This window comes from Acartia tonsa, chromosome 2, assembly GCF_053477335.1.
Source record: "Acartia tonsa isolate MP-2025a chromosome 2, ASM5347733v1, whole genome shotgun sequence".
NCBI lineage: Eukaryota > Metazoa > Arthropoda > Copepoda > Calanoida > Acartiidae > Acartia > Acartia tonsa.
In genome coordinates this window covers 8,742,140-8,764,850 of record NC_137261.1, presented here as the reverse complement: position 1 = coordinate 8,764,850, position 22,711 = coordinate 8,742,140, and the positions used below count along the sequence as shown (strand labels likewise).

At 31.4% G+C, this 22,711-nt stretch overlaps 2 protein-coding genes across 2 annotated transcripts; both read right to left on the bottom strand.

Moving 5' to 3' along the window:
- Positions 1–1,167: 1,167 nt before the first annotated feature.
- Positions 1,168–9,920, bottom strand: LOC145312386 (uncharacterized). Its single transcript, XM_080151624.1, has 7 exons — positions 9,896–9,920; positions 8,111–8,144; positions 7,507–7,560; positions 7,130–7,172; positions 4,359–4,419; positions 1,880–1,937; positions 1,168–1,384 (listed from the first exon to the last, which is right to left on the bottom strand). The coding sequence occupies exons 1-7, from the start codon at positions 9,918–9,920 to the stop codon at positions 1,291–1,293; spliced, it is 369 nt and encodes a 122-aa protein (XP_080007750.1). The 3' UTR covers positions 1,168–1,290.
- An 8,045-nt stretch (positions 9,921–17,965) lies between these two features.
- LOC145312385 (uncharacterized) lies at positions 17,966–21,598 on the bottom strand. Its single transcript, XM_080151622.1, has 6 exons — positions 21,514–21,598; positions 20,971–21,063; positions 20,374–20,477; positions 19,131–19,191; positions 18,528–18,578; positions 17,966–17,994 (listed from the first exon to the last, which is right to left on the bottom strand). The coding sequence occupies exons 1-6, from the start codon at positions 21,569–21,571 to the stop codon at positions 17,966–17,968; spliced, it is 396 nt and encodes a 131-aa protein (XP_080007748.1). The 5' UTR covers positions 21,572–21,598.
- Positions 21,599–22,711: the final 1,113 nt, after the last annotated feature.

Below are 22,711 nucleotides of genomic sequence, written 5' to 3'. Positions count from 1 at the left end.
GTTACACTAAAGTTTTTGGCATGGATTGTTTAGTTAAATACTTCTTCCATGTCTAATATATTTGCAAGTCTCAATTTGACTTCTCCTGTTTAACGGAAAAGTTGATAGATTTAGGATACTAGTTTTTTTTAGCCCCGAGGTGCCGAAGGCACCGGCTAAAAAACTGGTTTTAATCTTATGATTGTACATTTTTATATTCGTAGAAAGCTGGATATAATACGATGCTAGAAATAGTTTTTTTCGTATGGATGAGAATCGGTTCCTATCCACCGGATTCGAATGAATACGAGAAATTAGAATAAAGTATTGCATAATATTTGCGTGAATATCAGGAAAGTTTTCTTTTAATACAGAATATTGAATTATATTACAAATAACCCCTTTTATTTCGACGTACACCATTCTAATATAATGTCAACACTTAGGATCCAGGTATAACCTGGACAGCATGTTAAATAGTTCCCCTGGGGGCAAGAAGTTAAACAATGATACAGAACAATGCCCGTCTACACAAACTCTGCCCAAATTTAATCAAACATCTACAGAAATAGATCACTAACTGCTTTGCCTCTAGCCTGCAGGGGCTCCCGGCTCCCCCTTGATTTAAAATTTATTTATTATATCAATTGTTTTTTATTAAATAAATTTGCCCCCAGTAAAACTGTCATATGAACGGATAGACCCAAATTGTAGATAAAAAAGAAAACTTTTTTTAAAGATCTGAATAAAGAATTTAGGTTATTTTTAAATATATTTTATTAATTATATAACAATATAGAAAATAGATTATAAAAAGTATTTGTTGCACCAAAATAATAGTTTTCAAATAGTTTTCTTACTTACACAATGGATATAATATAACTGAATAAAAAAAATAGGATATAACAGAAAATCAAGTATTCTTAGTATTTAAGGGTTTTCAAATAGTCTCTATGTGTTACGTTATCTAAAATGCTTTGCTACTAGAAATATGATTTTATAAAATACTTTTAAAGATTTCATTTTAATATAAAGTTCAGGGAATAACTTGAAGGAAATATTTCACATTTATTTGCTAAATAACAAATAAAACATATAAAAACAATCCAAGAAATATCAGATAAATATTTTTTTCTTTTTTTTTGAGGGGGGGGGGAGGGGGCTTACCGAAGATAACCGGTAATTGTAGAAAGACAAAACGAATTAAAGGTTATTAAATGTTTTAAGTTTTTATATATTAAAAAAGAACTACTATATAACTAGGATTTTGATTAATGTTTTTGAAACATTTCTTCCATGTTTCTTATCCTTCTATTTTTGATAATGTTTTTGTAAATACTTTGTAGCCGCCAACTCAAGATACTTGGAGAATAGCGCTACATTCTCCCCATACGATTCAGATAATCTGAAATTAAATTTAAAAAAAAAATAGAAAAGCAAAACTTTTTGATCTAATTATGTCAATTAAGCTTCGGAACAAAGCTAATTTTAGCATTTTGCGTAATTTAAATCAAACATCACTTAAATGTAGTGAATTTTTTATTTAAAATGAATTATCAATTACCTTGTTGTTTTGCATTTTTGCAGAAAAATAGCCTAAAACTATTCCAAGATCAAAATTAAAAATAAAATGGCCTAAAGCCATCCCTGTTCCTATACAAAGCTTCAGTAAAATTTCAAACTTAATCGGTTCAGTGGTTTCAAAGAGTGATCTCAACGAAAAAAACAACAATAAAACCTCAATAACGTATAAAAATTGGATGTAACAAAATGGTATTTCGACCAACATGAACATCAGAAAATAAACTTAATAATAATAACAAATTACCTTGTTACACAACAATATGCAGTGATGACAAACAAATCCAATTATAAAGAAGCAGGGCTGCTAACAAATTACCTTGTAATGTAGGAATACGCGTCCTTGACCTGTTCCGAGCTAATTTTGTCCACAGATTCTGAAACAGGGAAAAGTAGGATAAACACACAGTAAATTTACTTATTATTTTCATGTACATTGGTGTTCCTAAAATTGTACTTTACAATTATTTGTAGTGCTGGGTTGAATATTTGCATTTTCAGTTGTTTTCAGAGAAAAAATTTACATTAGGTAATTATTGAGAAAAATAAATATTACAAGTCTTTTTAAAATCAACATACAGTGTTCTTTTTAATTACGCCGCCAGACTATTAGTGTTTAAAACATCCCCCCCCCCCCTTGGGTTGGTCAAATTTCATTAGATTCTAATTAATTGTAATATGTCTGTTAATATAATTATGCTTTCTTTAGAGATAATTAACTACTAATGCAGATCGGCTAATTGGAATCACCTACAAGCCAAATATACCTATCTAAGTAATGGGTTAAACTTATGTGATATAGATAAGAAAACTTCCGACAAACTTATTATTAAACCCAGGAATAAGACATTAAACGATAAATTATTATACATTCCCAAAATCACTTCTTCTGTTGATTGCAATTATTGATTGAAAAGTTTATGAACTTCTAATTTGATCTGACCAATTAAAAGTTCATTAAAATTACCTAAATTTTTAAGCCAACGAATTAGAGCAAGTGTTTAAAATTTACAGTCCAATTTTCTATGCCTGTAAGTTATAAATAACTGGAGGGATGGTGTACCAACCTACAACTTGTTAATAAATCTTTCCAACCTGCGACAGTGGTATCATTAACCTAATAAAAAACTAAATTCTCATTTTCCCCTTTTTCTATTACAACAAACGTTGTTCATGTAAAGTAATAAAATGTTTATTTGTCTGCCTATCAAAGCTGTTATATTTAAAACTTGCTTTTAAAGAAAGCTTAATTAGAACAATGTTGTTCGTCAAGTTAAAAGATATAAAAGTATTTTGGAATAGGGGGAAGTTTACAATTAGTCAGAGTGTCAACCTGGCTATAATCTTTAGGATAGTGGACAAAATAATGCCACGGTCGTAGTGGTCATGCGTCTTGCGTCATTTTGGAAGGGTGGCGCAAATTTCAGATCTAAGTTTTCGCTTTTTGATTTACTATTTTTCTCTATAAGATAAAAGCAATGCTTGCTAGATTATCTAATTCGCTATAATGTAAAGATAAATTTTTCTCAAATCGCCAAATCTGGGGTCTGAAATTTGCGTCACCCTTTCAACCTGACGCAAGACGCATAACCGCTACGACCGTGGCATTATTTTGTTCAATATCAATCTTTAGATGGTGGTTGTGGGAGAAGGGGGATTACAAAACATCGCGCAAAGTATAAAAAACCTAGCTATAGTCTTTTAAGGTTTAAAATTGTTTATCCACAGGTAATAAAACTTATTTTGCCATAGATATCTAACAAATGTACTGCATCATTTTGTCCATTGTTGACAAAGTTTAAAATAAGACAAAAATAAGAATACAATAATATTTCATATAAAATAATGTTCCAAACTTTTCTTATGAGAACTTGAAACTTTGTATTACAGATATTTTCATAGAAATATTTTCTACAAACATGGACAGAGGAAAAGGTAAATGGAAGATAATTTGATTAAACAAAAAAATTCCCGTTGTTTCTATTTTTTTAATGGTTTGTAATTTTAGTTTTTTCCTGTTTTTGGTAAATGTTTTTATAGTTTATGAGCCAAATTTTAAAAAAATGTTTTTTTTTATCAATTTATCATTTATTAAAATATCCTAAAGATTTTACCCTCAGGCATAAAAAATGAAACAACATAAAAACTAGGTATACCAATCTACTAAGATATTGGCAAGTTGGAACACCTATTTGGGGAATAGACAAACCTTTGTGGAGATAAGTGCAGCAACTATACTATTGACAGTGTCTACTTGTACCACCTTTATTTAATGGTAATAAAATGTTATTACTATTGTAATGCTTAGCCACTAGAGCCATTTACTACACAATAAAACCAACATATAAACAAATAAACAATATGTAGTAGAGCAACTAATATAGAATGATACCTTGTTTATCATTGGATTTAAAAATTGGTTCTAATCATCTATCTAGCTGGCTAGCTGGGTATCTTATTATCTATCTGACCTGATAACTGTGTGTAGACAGCTAGATGGTTAACTCTCACTATCTATCTATCTATCTAGCTAGCTGGGAATCTTACTATCTATCTGACCTGATAAATGTGTGTAGACAGCTAACTCTCACTATCTATCTATCTATCTAGCTAGCTGGTATCTTACTATCTATCTGACCTGATAACTGTGTGTAGACAGCTAACTCTCACTATCTATCTATCTAGCTAGCTAGCTGGGTATCTAACTATCTATCTGACCTGATAACTGTGTGTAGACAGCTAACTCTCACTATCTATCAAGCTAGCTAGCTAGCTGGGTATCTAACTATCTATCTGACCTGATAACTGAGTGTAGACAGCTAGATGGTTCACTGCAACAGTTGCAAACTGACCAAGAATCTGAAATGTTTAGTTTTTGCCATTTTAAGATGTTATTATAAACCAGCAAATTTTATAGCTTTTTAAATAGTATACCATGATCCTATGAAGAAAGATAAGTACAAACAAGTGGAATACAGGGATAGTGCAATGGAAACCATGAATATTTAGTACTACAGGGTTAGGCATGATTCACGGGGGACACGGACACGTTATTATCCATCCATCAAGCTTTCAATCTCTGAAGCAAGCCTTCAGTCACCCGTTTTAGAGGGTGACCACGAGTGTTGGCATAAGTAAAATTTATTTCTACCTGTGACAGCTTTTAGATATTGAGATAATTTAGCAGTCATTGCCCCTTCCCTTCTTTACAAAACTGGAAGTCTTTTGGTTCCAAATCATTTTGAGCCCAGAGAATCTATCATAAACTTTTTGGTTAGCCTATAACCTTTGTCTGAAAGTTATAAGACACTTTCTTTAAAAGTTCGTAGTCAAGCACAACACTTTGAGATAAATTGAAAAAGAGGGGGTGGGGTAGCTTTTTGTTTGATTGTTTGATACTTTAGATTCGGTTAGGTAAATAGGTGCTGGGTAGCCCTTATGGTTAGGACTCACCCCATCGAGTTCTACTTTCACTTTATTAAACAAATTATTTCCTATACTGAAAATTTTAAGTCAATACTCATGTATAAGAGTCTAAATTCAAACCCTGCCATTAAGCAACAAATTAACTGTTTTGTTAAAACAAATGTTTTTGTTTGTATTTAATCCATGAATGTTGTATATACACTTTAGTCTTATGCATTTGCATATTATACATACAGGTCTGTACAGGGCCTTTTTATTAGAGATTTTCGTTTAAATGCGGGAAAGTGAAAAGTCTTATTTCTTCAACTGTAAAAACACCTTAGTTTTGTGCTTTAGCATATTAAAATTACAGGTTGCTTGCATAAAAAAATTCAATTTAAGCTGCTAGATAGATTAAAACAATCATATATAAAAACCAACCCCATTCCTTATTTCTGCCATTCTTTTAGAGTTTTCCTTAGATTACTTTCAAAAACCAATTTTACCTCGTGGTATTAACTAAGACAAAAAATAATATGGATGACGACAACATTTATATAATCTTTGAAATAAGAAGGAAGGACAAGTGATAAATAATTCTTGTAGAGTGTCAGAACTTAATAAGCAGAACATTAATTTGTGTGTCTAAACAAAATTGCACATAAATTTGTTGCAAAATTGCGTAAATACAGGATACATGAAAAAGAACATACTTTCATATTTAGAATTTGATTAAAAGCTGCATCGCTTAAATATTGTATCTTTTGCCATAGAAATAATTTTTCCAAAAATCAGATAAGGGGGGGGGGTTTAATGCAACCATCTCGTAATCAATGTATAAATGGCACTTAGAATTCGAATTTTGATCTGAAATTATGCATGAGTAATCCTTGGTAGGTCTATTTTCCCTAAACCGAAAAAAAAGTTGAAAAAGTAACGGCTACCGGCTCAGCCGTTTAGCCGTTTTTTTGGCTATTTTTAGGGCAAATCTGTCATAAATTACGTAGCAATCAACTTTTTGAATCATATTTTTGCTTTAAATCATGTGAAATGATACAAAAAAACATTTATTAGATTTCTAGTACCAGCAACTACCGGCTAGAACCGTTTGAAAACGTTTTGGAGTGGAAAAGAACATTATGTGGAGAGAGGTTTCGTGATGGATTTCTCTTGAAAATACCCAAAAAAAATGGCTACACAGCTGAGTCGCAAGCCGTTAGCCGCTACTTTTCCAACTTTTTGTTCGATTTAGGGAAAATAGACCTACCAAGGATTATTCATGCAAAATTTCAGATAAAAATTCGAATTCTAAGTGCCATTTATACATTGATTACGAGATGGTTGCATTAACCCCCCCCCCCCCCCCCTTAGAACAATATTAATCATGTCATACAAAAAGTATTTGCCAAAAAAAGTTAAAAATCAGCATGTCCTAAATGGGCGTGGGGACTTTCTGGTAACGATTACAGAGTTTCGATTTTCCCCCAAAAGAATTATATAAGACCCTGTAAATTTTGTAATTGTACCTTTTTACATAATATATGCTTCTATTGCATAAAACAAATAGGTAAACTCATTTTTCTTTCAATACAAGAGTAGTCAGCCTTTTCATTAGTGGCGAAACTACTCAATAGATATAGTATACTGAACGTGAAAGTGAGTTACATTTAACTTTTTATCGAATGATTATGCTTTTTTACTTTCAGAAATTAAAGAATATTTAGATTCTTTATATCTATTCTTTTACACCAATCAAAAATTATATTTTAAAGAAAATTGGCGTTATAACCTAAACATTAAAGCATACATTTAAAAAGGAGAAGAAAGAATAGTATTATGGATTTCCTTGGATATCAAAATAAAAAATTACAAGATTTAAACAAGTTTAGTAAGGTCTAACAAAACTGGTAATAATTTTATGATTTTTATTTTGATATTCGTGGAAAATCGTGTATAATACGATGTTATCCATGATTTTTTTAGTATGGCTGAGAATCTGTTCTAATCCAGCGGATGTTAATCAGTTTAGATGCCATACTGCACTGGAAATGAATATTACTAAATTAAAAACAAGGACGATTTGCATTAGACTAAACAATAGAGCAAATACTAAGAGAAAAAGATAGGAAAAGAACGAAAGAAGCTTCGCTATTTGATGTCTTACCTCATTATTTAAGTCTTCTGGATCATCTAATTTTCGATTTTGTCTTAAAAATAAATATAATTAGAGCATTTTGTTTAACAAAATTACCTATGCATAATGATATGATCCCCTAGTTTTATAGAATTAAACAAAATGTTTTTCATAGTCGCAGAATTCATATTATATTCGACTTTGGCCAGTTGAATGTAAAAAGGGTGATTCTACTTAAACCTATTTCATAAACACTGCCCCCCCTCTTCGGGGCCTTATCCCTACGGGGTACTGTCCCTACAGTGCTTTATTTCTCTTATTTGTTCATTACCTAACCTAAAATAAGTAACGAAAATAATTTTTTTTAAGTATGTATATTTAGTTGAATTTTGGTAATTATGTTTAACCTAGAGGCTCTTGTAGTGTACAATTCTGACATCAGGGTTAAGGCTTCTAATTCTCTAAGATAAACAAAAGATCAATTACTACCAACAGCAGCCAAGCTTTTTGAAATTATTAGCTCAGCACACGGAAAAAAAAACTTTTAAAGGAAATGGAAGTTAAGGGAAGTGTAGTGATGGGCTAGGCTTTATGGGCGGTAAGACAAACAAACATTAACACTTGTAGTGTCAGAACAGAATGTCAATCTATGAGTCTAAACAAAGTTGTATTTAAATTTGTTACAGAAGTGCTTAAATACATAATACTGTTTACGGACATACTTACTTACATATTTTGAACTTGATTATAGGGATGCTCGTTTTTAATATTATACCTTGATGTCTTAGGGATCACTATTAAATAACTTAATTCAAAATTACATCATCCAAAAAAATTGTTGCAAAAAAGTTAGAAATCATCATATTTCTCACTAAACAATGCTTGATAATTCAAATCTATCTATCTATAATCTATTGCAGAGCTATCTATCCATCTATACAAGTATATACTATATATCTACAATCTACATATTCGAAGCTTTGTATATCTATTCTATATATCTCTCTCTACCTAGTTTGATAATCCTCTTGAGACTGAACTTCATCTATAATAATAAGAAATCTCATTCAAGTAAAAAATACTTCGTACACAAATTGTGTTAACAAAATTGGAAATTAACAGGGAAAAAGGATAATTTCAAACCGATTAATATCAGTTGGATTAAAACGGTTCTCAGCCATATTGAAAAACCATGTATAGCATTGTATTATAAAATATTTTCCACCAAAAATATAAAATTAAAAATTTTAAATTGATACCAGTTTTGTTAGCCTGAGATTTTGGCCCCTTGGGGCTAACAAAACTTATTTAAATCTTATTTTTTTTTATTTTAATATCCGCAGAAAGCTATCTATAAACGATGGATAAACAACTATTAGTTAAGTAACTTTATATTTCTGGCTTAGACATAAAGAGACTTTTATATATCAGGGATCTTAAGAGATATGACAATGAACGAAACTTTGATGTACATCCCAAATGATGATAAACATAAATACCTTAACTGTAAATTACCCCGTCCCGGATTTGAAAAATTTTGTTAAAATTTTTGCCCCCAGCCAAAATATGGTTGATTTATGCATAAAAATGACCAATGCAAAATATTTTTTCTGTAATGCAAAAATTGCGACGGTACAAGCACTGCAAAGTTTTTAAAATCTGCAAAAAACCCTGTTTTTATGGCATTTTTGGGGCTTTTGTACCATCCCAATTTCAAAGATTTTTACAAAATTTCAATTCAAGTGTGTTGATATATACCTGAAATTTACCAAAAAAAATGGGGGCAGTCTCAATTATAACATATGAAGGTGTGGCAAGTAATCTTCCAAATACAAAATTGTCAAATTGCATACATATATAATAGGATTGGGCCGGATACTGTTTTGGACGGATACTGGATATCTGGCTGATTTATAATGCCGGATATCCGGCAAATATATGTTATTTGGCCGGATATCCAGTTATTCGACCGGATATCCGGTTATTCGGCCAGATATCCGGTTATTCGGCCAGATATCCGGTTATTCGGCCGATGTTCTTTTATTCGGCCAGATATCCAGTAATTTGCCATATAACGATTATCTGTCATTAGAAATCAACCGGATATCCGGTATCCAGCCAAAAAAGTATCGGCCCAACCCTATTATATATGTATGCAATTGTTTCTTCTTTACAGTAAAGTTACTGATAGATCCAGGGAATGTTTCAGTTATTACCACTTAAATAAAATTAGAGGATCAACCCTTCTCTCAGGTGCCCAAGAGTCATTTAGGAGCGATACCTCTAGAAAGTACTATAGAGAAGCTCTTCTTGTGAAAATTAGATAATTTTTAACATTATCTTTTTATGTGTCATTATTCATTGTTTATCTCTGTTAATTTTGGAAAAAGATGTCTTAGCTTATAAAAGATGATCGGTGCTTTCCCTCAAAGTGTCTTTTGATCACTGACAACCCCTCCCTCCTTATATTAACTTGCAAGGGTCCCTGGTACCCAATATAAACTATCCTAACCTGACCTTATATAATTAATAAACAAACTTTAAAGTAAACCCTTCCTTTTTTCAAGGTCGGGAGATGGGGGGTGGGGGGGGGGTATGTGCTCGACTTGGCACTTGCGAAACTGGTAATAATTTGCATTAAACTTACGTTTTTTATATATTAAAAACTAAAGCTATAAAGCAGAAGTACCGATTGCAGAGTTGCTACACTTTCTAAACCCTTATTGTTACAGGAATCATCAACCAAAGTTTTCAATCAAAAATCAAAACTTGCTTAGATTAAATAAATGAGCTAACCTTTACGGAGTTCGTTCAGACTCATATTATAGAAAAGATTTGCATTTAATAAGTATCAGAAATAGGTTGGACAAAATAGGCCGTTTAATACACTAGTCCCAAAAGTTTGAAAATAACCCTTTCTTATTCGTTGACTTAATAACTTTGGGGACTTTCAATAAATTTTGATGGATTGGTTTATTAATTTGAGTGTTCAATCGTTTCTACCACTAATTTTAATCTACAGAAGAGTTAATTTTGTGTATTATAAATGGGGATGTACATCAATTCATTAGCCATAGTCTTATCCCTTAGATCCTTCAGTAACATGTTATTTCTTGTTATGTAATAAAAATGAGTGTTCCATTTATTATTAGACTTTGGGTACAGGGATCTAGAGGGATAAGACAATGGCTGATAAATTTATTTGTATATCCCATGATGATACACAAACTGACCCTTTTTTGTTGATTACATAGTGGTTGAAACGTTTGATCACTAATCCTAATGAACCAACCAATTAAAATTCAATAAAAGTCTCCAAAGTTGTTGAGCCAAGAAATAAAAAAAATGTTATTATAAACCTTCCGGGACTAGTGTATTAAAAGCCCTATGTCCACTCCCTCCCTAGTTATTATTAGACTTGTGATACACTCTTGTATAGTTCAGGGAGGGAGGGGACATTGAGCTGTTTATTAAATTAGTCCCCAAAGTGTTATAACGGTGTTTTCTTATATTTGGGTTAAAACATTGGGGAAATTCAGTAAATTTTATTTGGTTGATTTATTAAGTTAAGTGTTTAAAAGTTTCAACTTCTAGTCTTAATCTACAGAAGGGATAATTTTTTGTATCATTATTGGGGATGTACATCAATTTATTAGACATTGTCTTATCCCTTTAGATTCTTGAATAACATGTTATTTCTTGTTATGTTCCAGTTATTATTAGACTTTGGGTACAGGGATCTAGATAGAGAAGACAATGGCTGATAAATGGACGTGTATACCCCATGATTATACACAAACTTACCCTTTCTGTTGATTACAATAGGTGGTTGGAACGTCTTATTAAACCAATTAAAATTTCAAACAATCTAAAAAGTTGTTGAGCAAACAAATGAAAAAGTTTTTAAAACTTCGGGGACTAGTAACAGCCCATTGTGCTCTGCCTCCCTAGTTATTATTAGACTTTTGGTACACTCTGGTATAATTCAGAGAGGGAGGGGAAATTGGACTGTTTATTCCACTTGTCCCCAAAGTTTTATAATTGTTTTTCTAATTCATTAGGTTAACAACTTTTGAGAATTTTATTGAATTTTGATTGGTTGGTTTATTAAGTTAAGTGTATAAACGTTTCAACCGCTAAGTTTAATCCACAGAAGGGATAGTTTTGTGTATCAAACAAATTTCATACTTATATAATAGAGGTAGGCCGGATACTTTTTTGGCCGGATGATTTATAATGCAACATATTTGGTATCCAGCAAACTACCGGATATCCGGCCTAATAACCAGATATCCGGCTAAATTACCAGATATCTGGCCAGATGTCGGATATCCGGCATTATAAATCAGCAAGATATCCAGTATCCGTCCAAAACAGTATCCGGCCCAATCCTATTATATATGTATGCAATTTGACAATTTTGTATTTGGAAGATTACTTGCCACACCTTCATATGTTATAATTGAGACTGCCCCCATTTTTTTTGGTAAATTTCAGGTATATATCAACACACTTGAATTGAAATTTGTAAAAATCTTTAAAATTGGGATGGTACAAAAGCCCCAAAAATGCCATAAAAACAGGGTTTTTTGCAGATTTTAAAAACTTTGCAGTGCTTGTACCGTCGCAATTTTTGCATTACAGAAAAAATATTTTGCATGGGTCATTTTTATGCATAAATCAACCATATTTTGGCTGGGGGCAAAAATTTTAACAAAATTTTTCAAATCCGGGACGGGGTACTGTAAATAAAAATTGTTTGTTAAAATTTTTAACATAACTAATTTGAACCAATAAATCAAGATTTAATAAAAGTTTAAAAGTCAATAAATACGAGAGCATGTTTAATAATAATTACTTTTTTCTTAATTAGGTTTAATTTTTTCATCCCCCCCCCCCCCTCCCATTCTCTCTCACTTTCTCTCTCTCTCTCTCTCTCTCTTTCACTTTCTCTCTCTCTCTCTCTCTCTCTCTCTCTCTCTCTCTCTCTCTCTCTCTCATCTCTCTCCCTCTCTCTCTCTCTCTCTCTCTCTCTCTCTCTCTCTCTCTCTCTCTTCTCTCTCTCATCTCTCTCTCTCTCTCTCTCTCTCTCTCTCTCTCTCTCTCTCTCTCTCTCTCTCTCTCTCTCTCTCTCTCTCTCTCTCTTTCTCTCTCTCTCTCTCTCTCTCTCTCTCCCATCTCTCTCTCTCTCTCTCTCTCTCTCCCATCTCTCTCTCTCTCTGTTTTTCTTAATTATATTTGCTTCCCCTTTTTTCTCACATTTTCTCTTTGTATATGTGAATTTGATATACTCTCGTCTTCAATTACTCAAAGTGTCCAATCTTTTCAACCAATAGTTTTAATATTGAAATGGGGTAACTTTTAAATATCGTTCTTTTTCTTATCCCTTAAGATCCCACGAACCCTATTAAATTAGAAACAAAAATTTTGAAAAATCAGATATAATAAGTTTTACATTGTTATAAATATGTAGAAAAAAAACATTTGCGATTGATAAATAATAGAGATATTTATCGCATCGTATTATAGACATTTTTTTCGCGGATATTAAAATGAAAAATTATATGTAATATGAGGTTAAAATAAATTGGATATTAATCGGTTTCGAAGCGATACTGGAAAATGATTATTTTTAAGTTAGAGCCATATAGACTTATACTTGAATGCTTATTATTATGGCAAAAAATTATTTTTAGATAATTTCTTATTTTCCTTTGTGTAGGGAAGCCATGATCTGTAATGCATCTGTGTAAGATAAATTCATCTAAATAATTCAATTCATCTTTTATAAGAATGGATATAGGATGTATGTTGATATTATGACAGGGAAAACATAGTCGTCAATTTTGGTTGCTAACATGGACATAATTTATTATCCAGTTCGTTTATCCATTATGAGGGGAGGGGATAGGGTAAAGGGACTAGATAGGTAGGTTTCGCCATATTAGCCCGCTAAAGTTTCACTTTATCAGGGAAGTTGAAAATCTAGTGTAAGATCCATGTAATACTAAATCCATTGTGCCACCATATAAATTGTAAAATTTCTAGGCCACCATATAAAAAATGTCCCTTTTGTTCAATAGATATTCTGTTGATACCATCTCCATAATTATAATCAGGATAATCCTCAGCAGGAGTATTTTCAGTAGTATCATTGTCTTCAGTCATGTTTACTTCCTCATCTAAAACAAAATTAAAACTGTTAAGTCAATGGAAAAAAATAAATCTTTGTATTTTAAAGGCTACTAGCTTCCAAGCGATGTGATTCTCGCACATCTTTATGATCGTATGAAAAGGCCTACAAAAAATGTGTAATAGCCACATCCCAGCTCTTATCAACAAGTCTAAGAAAACTGGCTGCTTTAGGGGCTAGTTGGGTTGTGGGTGAAAATAAAAAGATGGCCAGTAGATTGTAAATAGTCAGGAGTGTCAAAAAGGTTATAACCCCCCATGTCCCTTTATACGTTACAGGATAAACAAAATTACTCCTTCTGTAGATTAAAATTATTGAAATAGTTTTGACTCTGCTAGTTTAATAAAACATCCAAATTTTTTAAGGCACCGAATGAGAGAACGTTTTTTTTGGCAGACCAGCAGCTTAGTTTACTGTCCAATGTCACTCTCCGTGCCAAGCTTTTATGAACTTTGTCATCCTTGTTCATCAAAGTACATATGTCATTTAAAACTGGATGAATGTTTAATAAAGTTTAAGGTACGCAATAATTTTTTTCTAAACTGATTAATCATTATCTAATTAAAATAAACTGAAACCTTTCATATTTAATAGTATTAAAAAAACAGGAATAAAATTATTCAAAATGAGTTCGGTTACATTAAGTTAATGTTGCAATGATGAAAAAGAGGAGTAAGTTAAAACATAGCATTTATAGAAAAGGGCATTTGAACAAAATATTTTAATGAAAATATGATTCCATTTCTATTTTGTTATTCCATACAAATTTGCCAGGATACGAAGAACATATTTATAGTTTAGTAATTTATTGTATACTAGCGGCTTCGACCCTAGCCTCTAGGGGCTTTGCCCCAAGGGGTATAATTACATCTTTTATTACCTGGAGATCCCCCACTCCACCACTATTTTAAATAATTAAAAGAAAATGGCGGGGAGTTTTTAGTTTTTTTGGGGGGGGTTAGGGGTGTCCTATTCCCCTAGAAAATAGCCTAAAACCATCACAGGACCAGTAGGTATATTCCTTGAATCCGATCGGTTCAGTGGTTACCGTGATCTTAAGGGACAGACGGACAGACATCATTCTACTTTGTATTATAGATACTAGTAACTGCGCCTCTAGCATATAATGGCTCTATATTCGATTATTTTAAATAAAACCTTAAACTATTCTACCAAGTCTTTAAAAATAAACAGCTTTAAACCATCCCGGGACCTATGTGAAGCTTCCCTAAAATTGAATAACACATTTAATTCAGTATTTATTTAAATCTTATGCTTCAAATCTATCTTAATTATTTATATGATAGGATTCACAGAAGAAAACTTTTATTGCATCGTAAGGTAGCTATGCTACAAAAAAAAATTTAAAAAATGCAATGTAAATGTAAATACATCAAAAAATACAATAATGTTTGAAAACTTTCTCAACGAATTTTATGAAAAACTCAATCAATCTTTGATTTGAAGCATAAATTTTGACATTAAATCTATCATCCTTAGTTTAAATATTTTCTAAAATTTTATTGAAGAATTTTTTTGATTTTGAAATTTCATTCAGCGATTCTATACACACACAGTTAATACTTCCAGACAAAGTCGTGAAAATAAAGGGTTGCTTGTCAATAAACCAAACAGGGATAATATGTTTTTACAAATAATGTATCTACCCCATGACTAAATTGAAAACTGAAATACAGCCAAGGGGGTTGTCAGATTAAAAAAGCAGAGCACCCCTAAAATTAAGGAGGATATTAAAAATTTGTTATATGGGTGTATCCACCCTCTAACACAAAAATACACCCCACTCAATGTTTGTAATACACCCCCAAGGACGTCTAAGCTTTTTTTATTTGGAGGAGGGGTGGGGTTTAAAAATAAAAATTAAATTTTTGGGGGTGCCTACGGCACATCCAAGTTATTTTTTTTTTGGGAGGGGGATAATCTTTATATCCTAATCACCCCTTTACCCCACCCCTTGGACGTCCTTGTACACCCCCTCGACTTTGGTTTCGGGGGTTGTCAAAATATAGGGGTAACCCTCGCGTAACACTCTGCACGTCTCTGCTTTAATGTAAGTACTTTACCTCGGGTTCATGTTTTAAAAGAATTAGATGACACACACAAATATTTTTATCGACTGTAATAACCAAATTTTTACCAATGATAAAGCAAATATAGAACGTAAAACAGGTAGTATTTCTTTTCAAATTTTGCTTCGAAACTAATTAATGTAGATTAGAACCGGTTCTAAGCCATACTAAAAAATCATGTAAAGCATCGTTTTATAGCCAGTTTTTTTTATGAATTTTAAAATCAATACCATTTTTTTAGCCCTGATATTCGGGACTTCGGAAAGCTGTCTATAATGCGATGCAAACAATAACGATTTAAGATTAGATAAATAAAAGAAACATTTCTATATTATTGTTTTATGGAAAGTGCATTTTATATTACAGGCTTTATCTAAATTATTTAAGTAATCATGTATAGCATCCTATCATAGACAATTTTCCAAGAATATGAAAATAAAAATCATAAAATTTAATCTATTTTGTTAGCCCTGGCTTCAGACCCTCGTGGCTAACAAGACTGGTTTTAATCTTGTAGTTGTTTATTTTAATATTCGCGGAAAAGATGTCTACAACACGATTAAATAAATAATAAAATCTTGATTAATTTTTCCAAATCTTCCTTTTAATAATATTAATCTGCAAAGGGTAATTTTGTTTATCGCAAACGGGATGATGTGTATATGAATTTTTCATTTATTTTCTTATCCCCATTAATTCTTGGAGTAAAACTAAGGATGTATTCAAATAAAAATTAACCTCTGTAGACGTTTAAAAGGAGGTGGAGAAGGTAATCGGGGTGTCTACCGTCCACAATCTTTGAAACCCTCATTATACCCCACTCAAAATTTTAAAATAAAAAATATTTTTGATTGTCCCCATCAAACCTTTGAAACTCCCTCTTAAATAAAAGTTTGGACATCCTTGCCCTTAGACGCCCTTGACCTAAAGATTTCTCATTCTATACCTATATGAATGATTACTTTTTCTGTTTTTTACCTTACTAATTATTTTCGACAGATTTTTTATAAAACGGGTTGCTTTATTGCATCAAGATCCATGACAGATCTATATAGGAAATAAACGTCTATATATGAGCTCGAGTCTTCCAATAGTAAAGTGTTTAATACTCATAGTGCTCCAAAAATCCATAATAAACTCTCATTGACCAGAACTATAAGACCCATTATTTTACTCTATAAAGAATAAATTCTTTTTTTTAATTTCATGTTGCTATTTGAATTATACTAAAGTATTAAATTTCTATTCATAAAATAGAAAATTTAAATTCATAAAATAGTAAATCAAAGAAAACTTAGTTTTAAAATGATTTGATACTAGCGCTGCGTCTGTAATGTGTTCAGATATTTAACTAAAATTTAACATTTAACTAAATATTTTAACCCTTTGAGGACAATAATTTGAAACAAAAAATTCTAGGGTCCTAAAATATTTTTTTTTAAAAGAGAGACAAAATTATAAATACGGATTTAAATAAAAATAATGAAATTTTAAAAAAGATGGAAGGAAAGGGAAGTGAGAGAGAGGGACATATAATCTCTAAAAAATGATGAAAAAACGAAACTAAAGTCGTAGTATCTTTAAAAAAATCTTTAAGTGTAGTAACTTTTTTTGTAGTTGGGTTGATATTCAGTGATTGGACAATGGAAGAAAAAGATTAAGATTCAATCTAGCCAATAGCGAGATAATTTTAGAAAACCGCCTCTAGTTATACCATATGTAGAATGTAGAAATTATAAAGCTTACCATCATTGTTAAATGTATCTAAAACTCTATCTCTAGCTTGCCGCAGTCTTTCTAGCAACGTTAAATCTCGACCTTAAATAAATTAAACTTCAAAACAAATTAATTAAAATCCTTATTACTCTTTTAAAACAGAAGATACATTTTTTTATTTAAATGCTTGTAGATTACTAAAATATGCCGGACTATAGTCAATTGTCCACGAAACCGCGCGGTTTGTTGCAGTTGCAGCCTTGTTTAATCTGTGTAGGTAAGTGCGGCTGCGGTCATATTCCAGGTGGGTACTGCGGCTTAAGCTGAGTGAGTCTTAGGTATGCTGCAGCTGAGGGTGGCTCAACATGCCTGTGGCTTCAAATTGATTTTAAATTTTGTGGCTGCGGCTATATGTTGCTTAAGCTTAATGGTTAGCTTCTCTAAGCCAGCTCTAAGCAGCGTGGCTGTATGTGGTTAAGGCTGCCGAGCCCTAGTTCGTACTTTTTTTAGAGGAACTATTTCATTTGAAATAATCCTTCCTTCTCTTTTTGCAATTTTCTGGAAATACAAATTTAGCGGAATTTAGTTGTATTCACTTGGATGAAAGTTTTGCCTGGTTCAATGAATGAATTTCTTTATTTAGTTTGAAACAAAACAATAGCACATATCAACAACTAACTAAAATACAGGGATGGTTCCACGAAAAAAAAATTATTTTCTCCTAAAATTTTGTAATTACAGCATGTATATCAGTTGAAAGAATTATTGTATTTCCTAACAAAAATTCTTACATATGAACAGTTGGAATTTTACATGTATTAGCTTCGTTCTCAAGAAAATTTACTTTATTAAAATAACTATTTTGATTTATTTTCCATTGTCCCATCCCATAATCCCTGAAAACTCCATACATTGAAAAGTTTAGCAACAAATAACGAAAAAGGATGACAGCCACCAAAGTCATGAATTGCAAAACAGAATTAATAAATTTTTCAGATTTTTGTTGGTATGTGCAGTAGTAAAGGTTAAGGTAAATAGGCTTTCAAGAGCAAAAATGTCCAACCAAAAAATAATTTCAGTCTCAAGTTATGTATTATACCAGGTGAAGTAGGCGTAAAGTGGTTTGAAATTTGTTAATAAATACATTAAACACAAACCGATTGGAAGGATAAATCAAGTTAAATACAATAAGTAATTTAATTGATAGGTATTTTTTGTTAAAATAAAACCCTGCGAGAAGCCCTAACTTTGTGCGGCTACCCTGTAACCAATATAAATGACCAAACCCAAAATTACACAAAATTACAAGCCACCCCTCCCAACTAGTTTTTATTTTTTTAAACGCGGGTGGGTGTGCATCTAGGCTCTTTGATGGAAATCACCTACTTGCTTAATGGCTGCCACAGGTAAAACAGATAAAAATATTTACCTGGACTTGACTTGTTCAACTTTTCCCCTCGTCCTCTCTTCAAAACTCTTCCTATAAACAAAACTCTTTAGTATAATCAAACATTGTATATGAAGTAATTTCTATTTTAGTATTTATTTATGCAAGTTGCTTTGCCCAAAGAATTAATCTAAAGCTCCACCCCCCCCCCCCCCCCCATCTTCAATATTATTATATAGAATCGTTCTTAAAGCTATAGAGGTATTATCAAAAAATCTCTCTGATAAAATCAAACCCATGTAAAAGCTTGTACATATAAATTATAAACTTTCGTAATTCGTAAAATAAATGGGGATGGAGTAATTTTTTCAGGTTCAAACAAGTTAAGGAATTATTATGAAAATGAATCAATAAAAGTCGGGTTAAAGGATTAATTCAACTTATACTAACAACAAAGTTAATTCAGAAATAAATTACAAAACGATACATAATTTCAGCTGTTGCTGGGGGTCAACACATTGTAGAATAGACGACCCTTACATCTGCCCCCCAAATATTATTTTATATTTATTTCGCTTGTTGGTTATACATTATTCCTGACAGTAATGACTCATAAGAAATAAATGTATATACATATATGCTAACCTCCTTTTGCCATGCTCATAGACTCTTGTGTATTAGCACTGTTTGCAATATTTGTGTTAACCTTAAATATTACAACAAACAAATAGAATTTATCATTATTTTCATTTATTCTGGGATTTATGTAGATTTGTTATGGGCCTTTAAAAAGCTCTACTGCAAATGAAAACCATTACACATAAGCAGTTTGTGAGATTCTTTGCTTCAGACAGACAGATGTGCTACCTAACAACACTGGCATTAATTTTATGATTTTGTTCCTGAAAAATTTTCTGTAATATGATGCTATAGATGATTTTTCAGTATGGCTGAGAACCAGTTCTATAATGTACAGGATATCAATTGGTTTCAAAGCCATATTGGAAACATGTTTCCTTGCATATTGAGCAAATCTTTATATTATTTATCTCAGAAAATATACCTTTAAATTGTTTTATCAAAACTATTATTTGATATGAATAATATCTTAACTTTTTAGCAGTCTTGAAAGAACTCCGTTGAAATTTAAAATCTTTTATAATGTGCATTTTCATGATAGGCTATCAATAATAATAGTTTTGACTAAGCATATACATAGAAATATAGGATGTTTTCATTAATTTTATGGCTTAAGATCGGTAAAATGTGTAATTTGTAAGTCAATATTAAAAAATAAAGTGTTTATGATAGTTTCTTTTCTTCTGAATATAACAATAAACATCTATTTATTTTACTTCATATTTTAACAAAATGTAAGTTATAGGTCCTTTATAACCTAAATAAATTAATAGATCAACAAACTTAAAAGATTCTTCATGGTAACTTTGTTTTACAGTTAGGGAGTTGAATCCATTTTTATAGAAGCAGAAATATAATCTATGATTATGGTTTGGACCCTCTAAAACTGTAATCTACCCTTCCACTTTCCCCTCTCTTGGTGAAGATATCTTCAACGCCGATACGAATTTTGAAATATAAGATTCCACTTTTGTCTCTCTTGTTGAAGATATCTTCACCAAGAGAGGCAAAAGTGGAATCTTAAATTTCAAAAATCGTATCGGCGTTGAAGATATCTTCACCAAAAGAGGCGAAAGTGGAATCTTACATTTCAAAAATCGTATCGGCGTTGAAGATATCTTCACCAAGAGAGGGGAAAGTGGAAGGGTAGATTACAGTTTTAGAGGGTCCAAACCATAATCATAGATTATATTTCTGCTTCTATAAAAATGGATTCAACTCCCTAACTGTTTTAAGTTAAAAAATTTACCTGATTATTATTATTATTGTTGTTGTTATTATTTCTATTGTTGTTGTTATCATTGATGTTATTAGCAATATTCACAACAGCATTTGTGGCAGCCAGCACAAAGCCTAAACAACAAAGAAAATACTTGGAAAGAAGGATGTTGAAAGGGGGAGGGGGTAAAGAGTTGTTTGCCCTCCCTCCCATTATTTTAAAAATAATTTAAACTCCCCGCTTCCCCCTGAAACAGGCACCACCAAAATTTTGTTAACCAACTCAAATGTTTTTGCCATTACAGGGGTAAATACCCTCTCCACAAAAATTTTATCCCTTAGGTAAATACTTGGAATGTGGGGGGTAATAATCATTTTTCAAAGCACAGTTATCATATAATCATGGTATGTTCTTATGCCTGTCTTTACATTCATCACTAGAAAAGTATATTAGATGCACTGTTGAAATCTCTCGCCTGAGGAATACGAGATGCTGCACTAATTATGTACAAAATTGCCCTTTTAAATTAATGTTTTTATTATATGAAGTACCTATATTTTCCTTTATAATAATAAATGATAATTACAGATTAACTAGCTATGAGCTAACTAATTATGGTCTAATTACCTAAAAACCCGAAGCTTGACATTCTGTTTCTTGGAATGCATTCTGTTTCAGGTGTGGACTGCATAAATACAACTGGCATGTCACTTCCAGAACCTAATTATAAACAGCATTGTAGAGACAGGATACTCTATAATTATAAACATCATTCTACACAAATGAATATATTATTACTTGGTGACTACACCAGATTTTCATGTTATCTAATAAAGTGAAGCACGCAGTGGGCTAAGATAAAGATTCCCCACTTCCAGCCCCTCTCATCATTCTGAGCGAACTGATCAATCAACGAGTTACATGTTAGTAACATAAGAAAATATATATATAAATATTTTTATATCTACTTATGTGGAAATCTATAGAGAACAAGAACATATACATTTTTTAATAATTCATTGAGAAATATGGGCTGCAGATGGTAAAAAATACTTTTTCGAGGGTCATACTGTACTGAGTTACATTCTGATACTGCCAGTGCATAACTGACAAACAGAAAATGGAAATCTTATAGTTTAGATTCGCTCCTAAAAAAACTAGGGAAGTTACCTGATAGTCCAGAAAGAGATCTTATTTCTCGAGTTAATGACATAGAATCTACAGACATTTTGTGTTATCAAATCATCAATCTATTAATAAATTTAATTCAACAAATCCGACAATAACTATAAGTCTAAACAATAATAGCATGTAAATTTATTTCAAAATTGTACAGGATGCTTGATATGGATATATTTATATTTTACGACTTGATTACAGAGATACTTTGACGATGACATTGTGCATAGACGTTCTAAGAATATTCATTGTAAAAATCAAAAGAATAGGATGATTATATTCTGCAAAAATTTGTCGTTGAACGTGTATATAAACGTGTTGTACCTAACTCTAACATTAATCATTATGCCAAATAAGAAATCGATACGATACAATTGTAATATGCTTAAATTGACGATTAGAGCTATCGGTTTCTAACGTTCCGACAAACTTTTAGAACCTTTTATAATTTTAGAAGCAACGTCATTATAAAGATTAGCCATATTAGCCTTGCATAGTTTCTTGAAATTTCATTACGCCTCTCTTGTGTATTATATAATTCCGTTTTTTAAAAACGGTGCTTTTCTATATTGGTCTATGTTTGGTAGGTCTTATCGTTAATTTAAGCATGTTATAATTGTCCTATTGACTTGAAACTTTGCATTGGGATTTAAATCTAATGAACGTCCATTTAAAAACATGCTAATTTTAAATGGACTAATGAAGTGCTTATGTTAGTTTGCCATACCGTCTAGCTTTAGAGGTTCGCTTTTATGGATGTTATCATCCTTGTTTTTATGTTTAATCAATCTGTCACAAAAAATCTGGTTTTTATCAAAATTTCACAAAATAATGTATAGTATATAAGTTCTTCTTGAAAACTAAAAATAAACTGAACATATTGTAATATATCTATTATTATCTAACTGTACTATTAAATTCTACTTTCCCCATGGGAAAAAAATAAGGAACTTTCACTATAAGTGACAATTAAGAAAAATAAATATTCTTTATTGAAAGCAAAACTTTTCTATTTATATATTGATATTAAAGTCGGATTTATCAGTCACAACCGGACCGACCTTTTTATGTTAGAATTGTCCTATCTTTTTCAACTTATTAATTAGAAGAATCGTCTTTAAAAAACTCAGAAGCAAATTCAGACATAAAGTTACCCGTCCCATCATCTACAAATAATCAACCCCTAAAA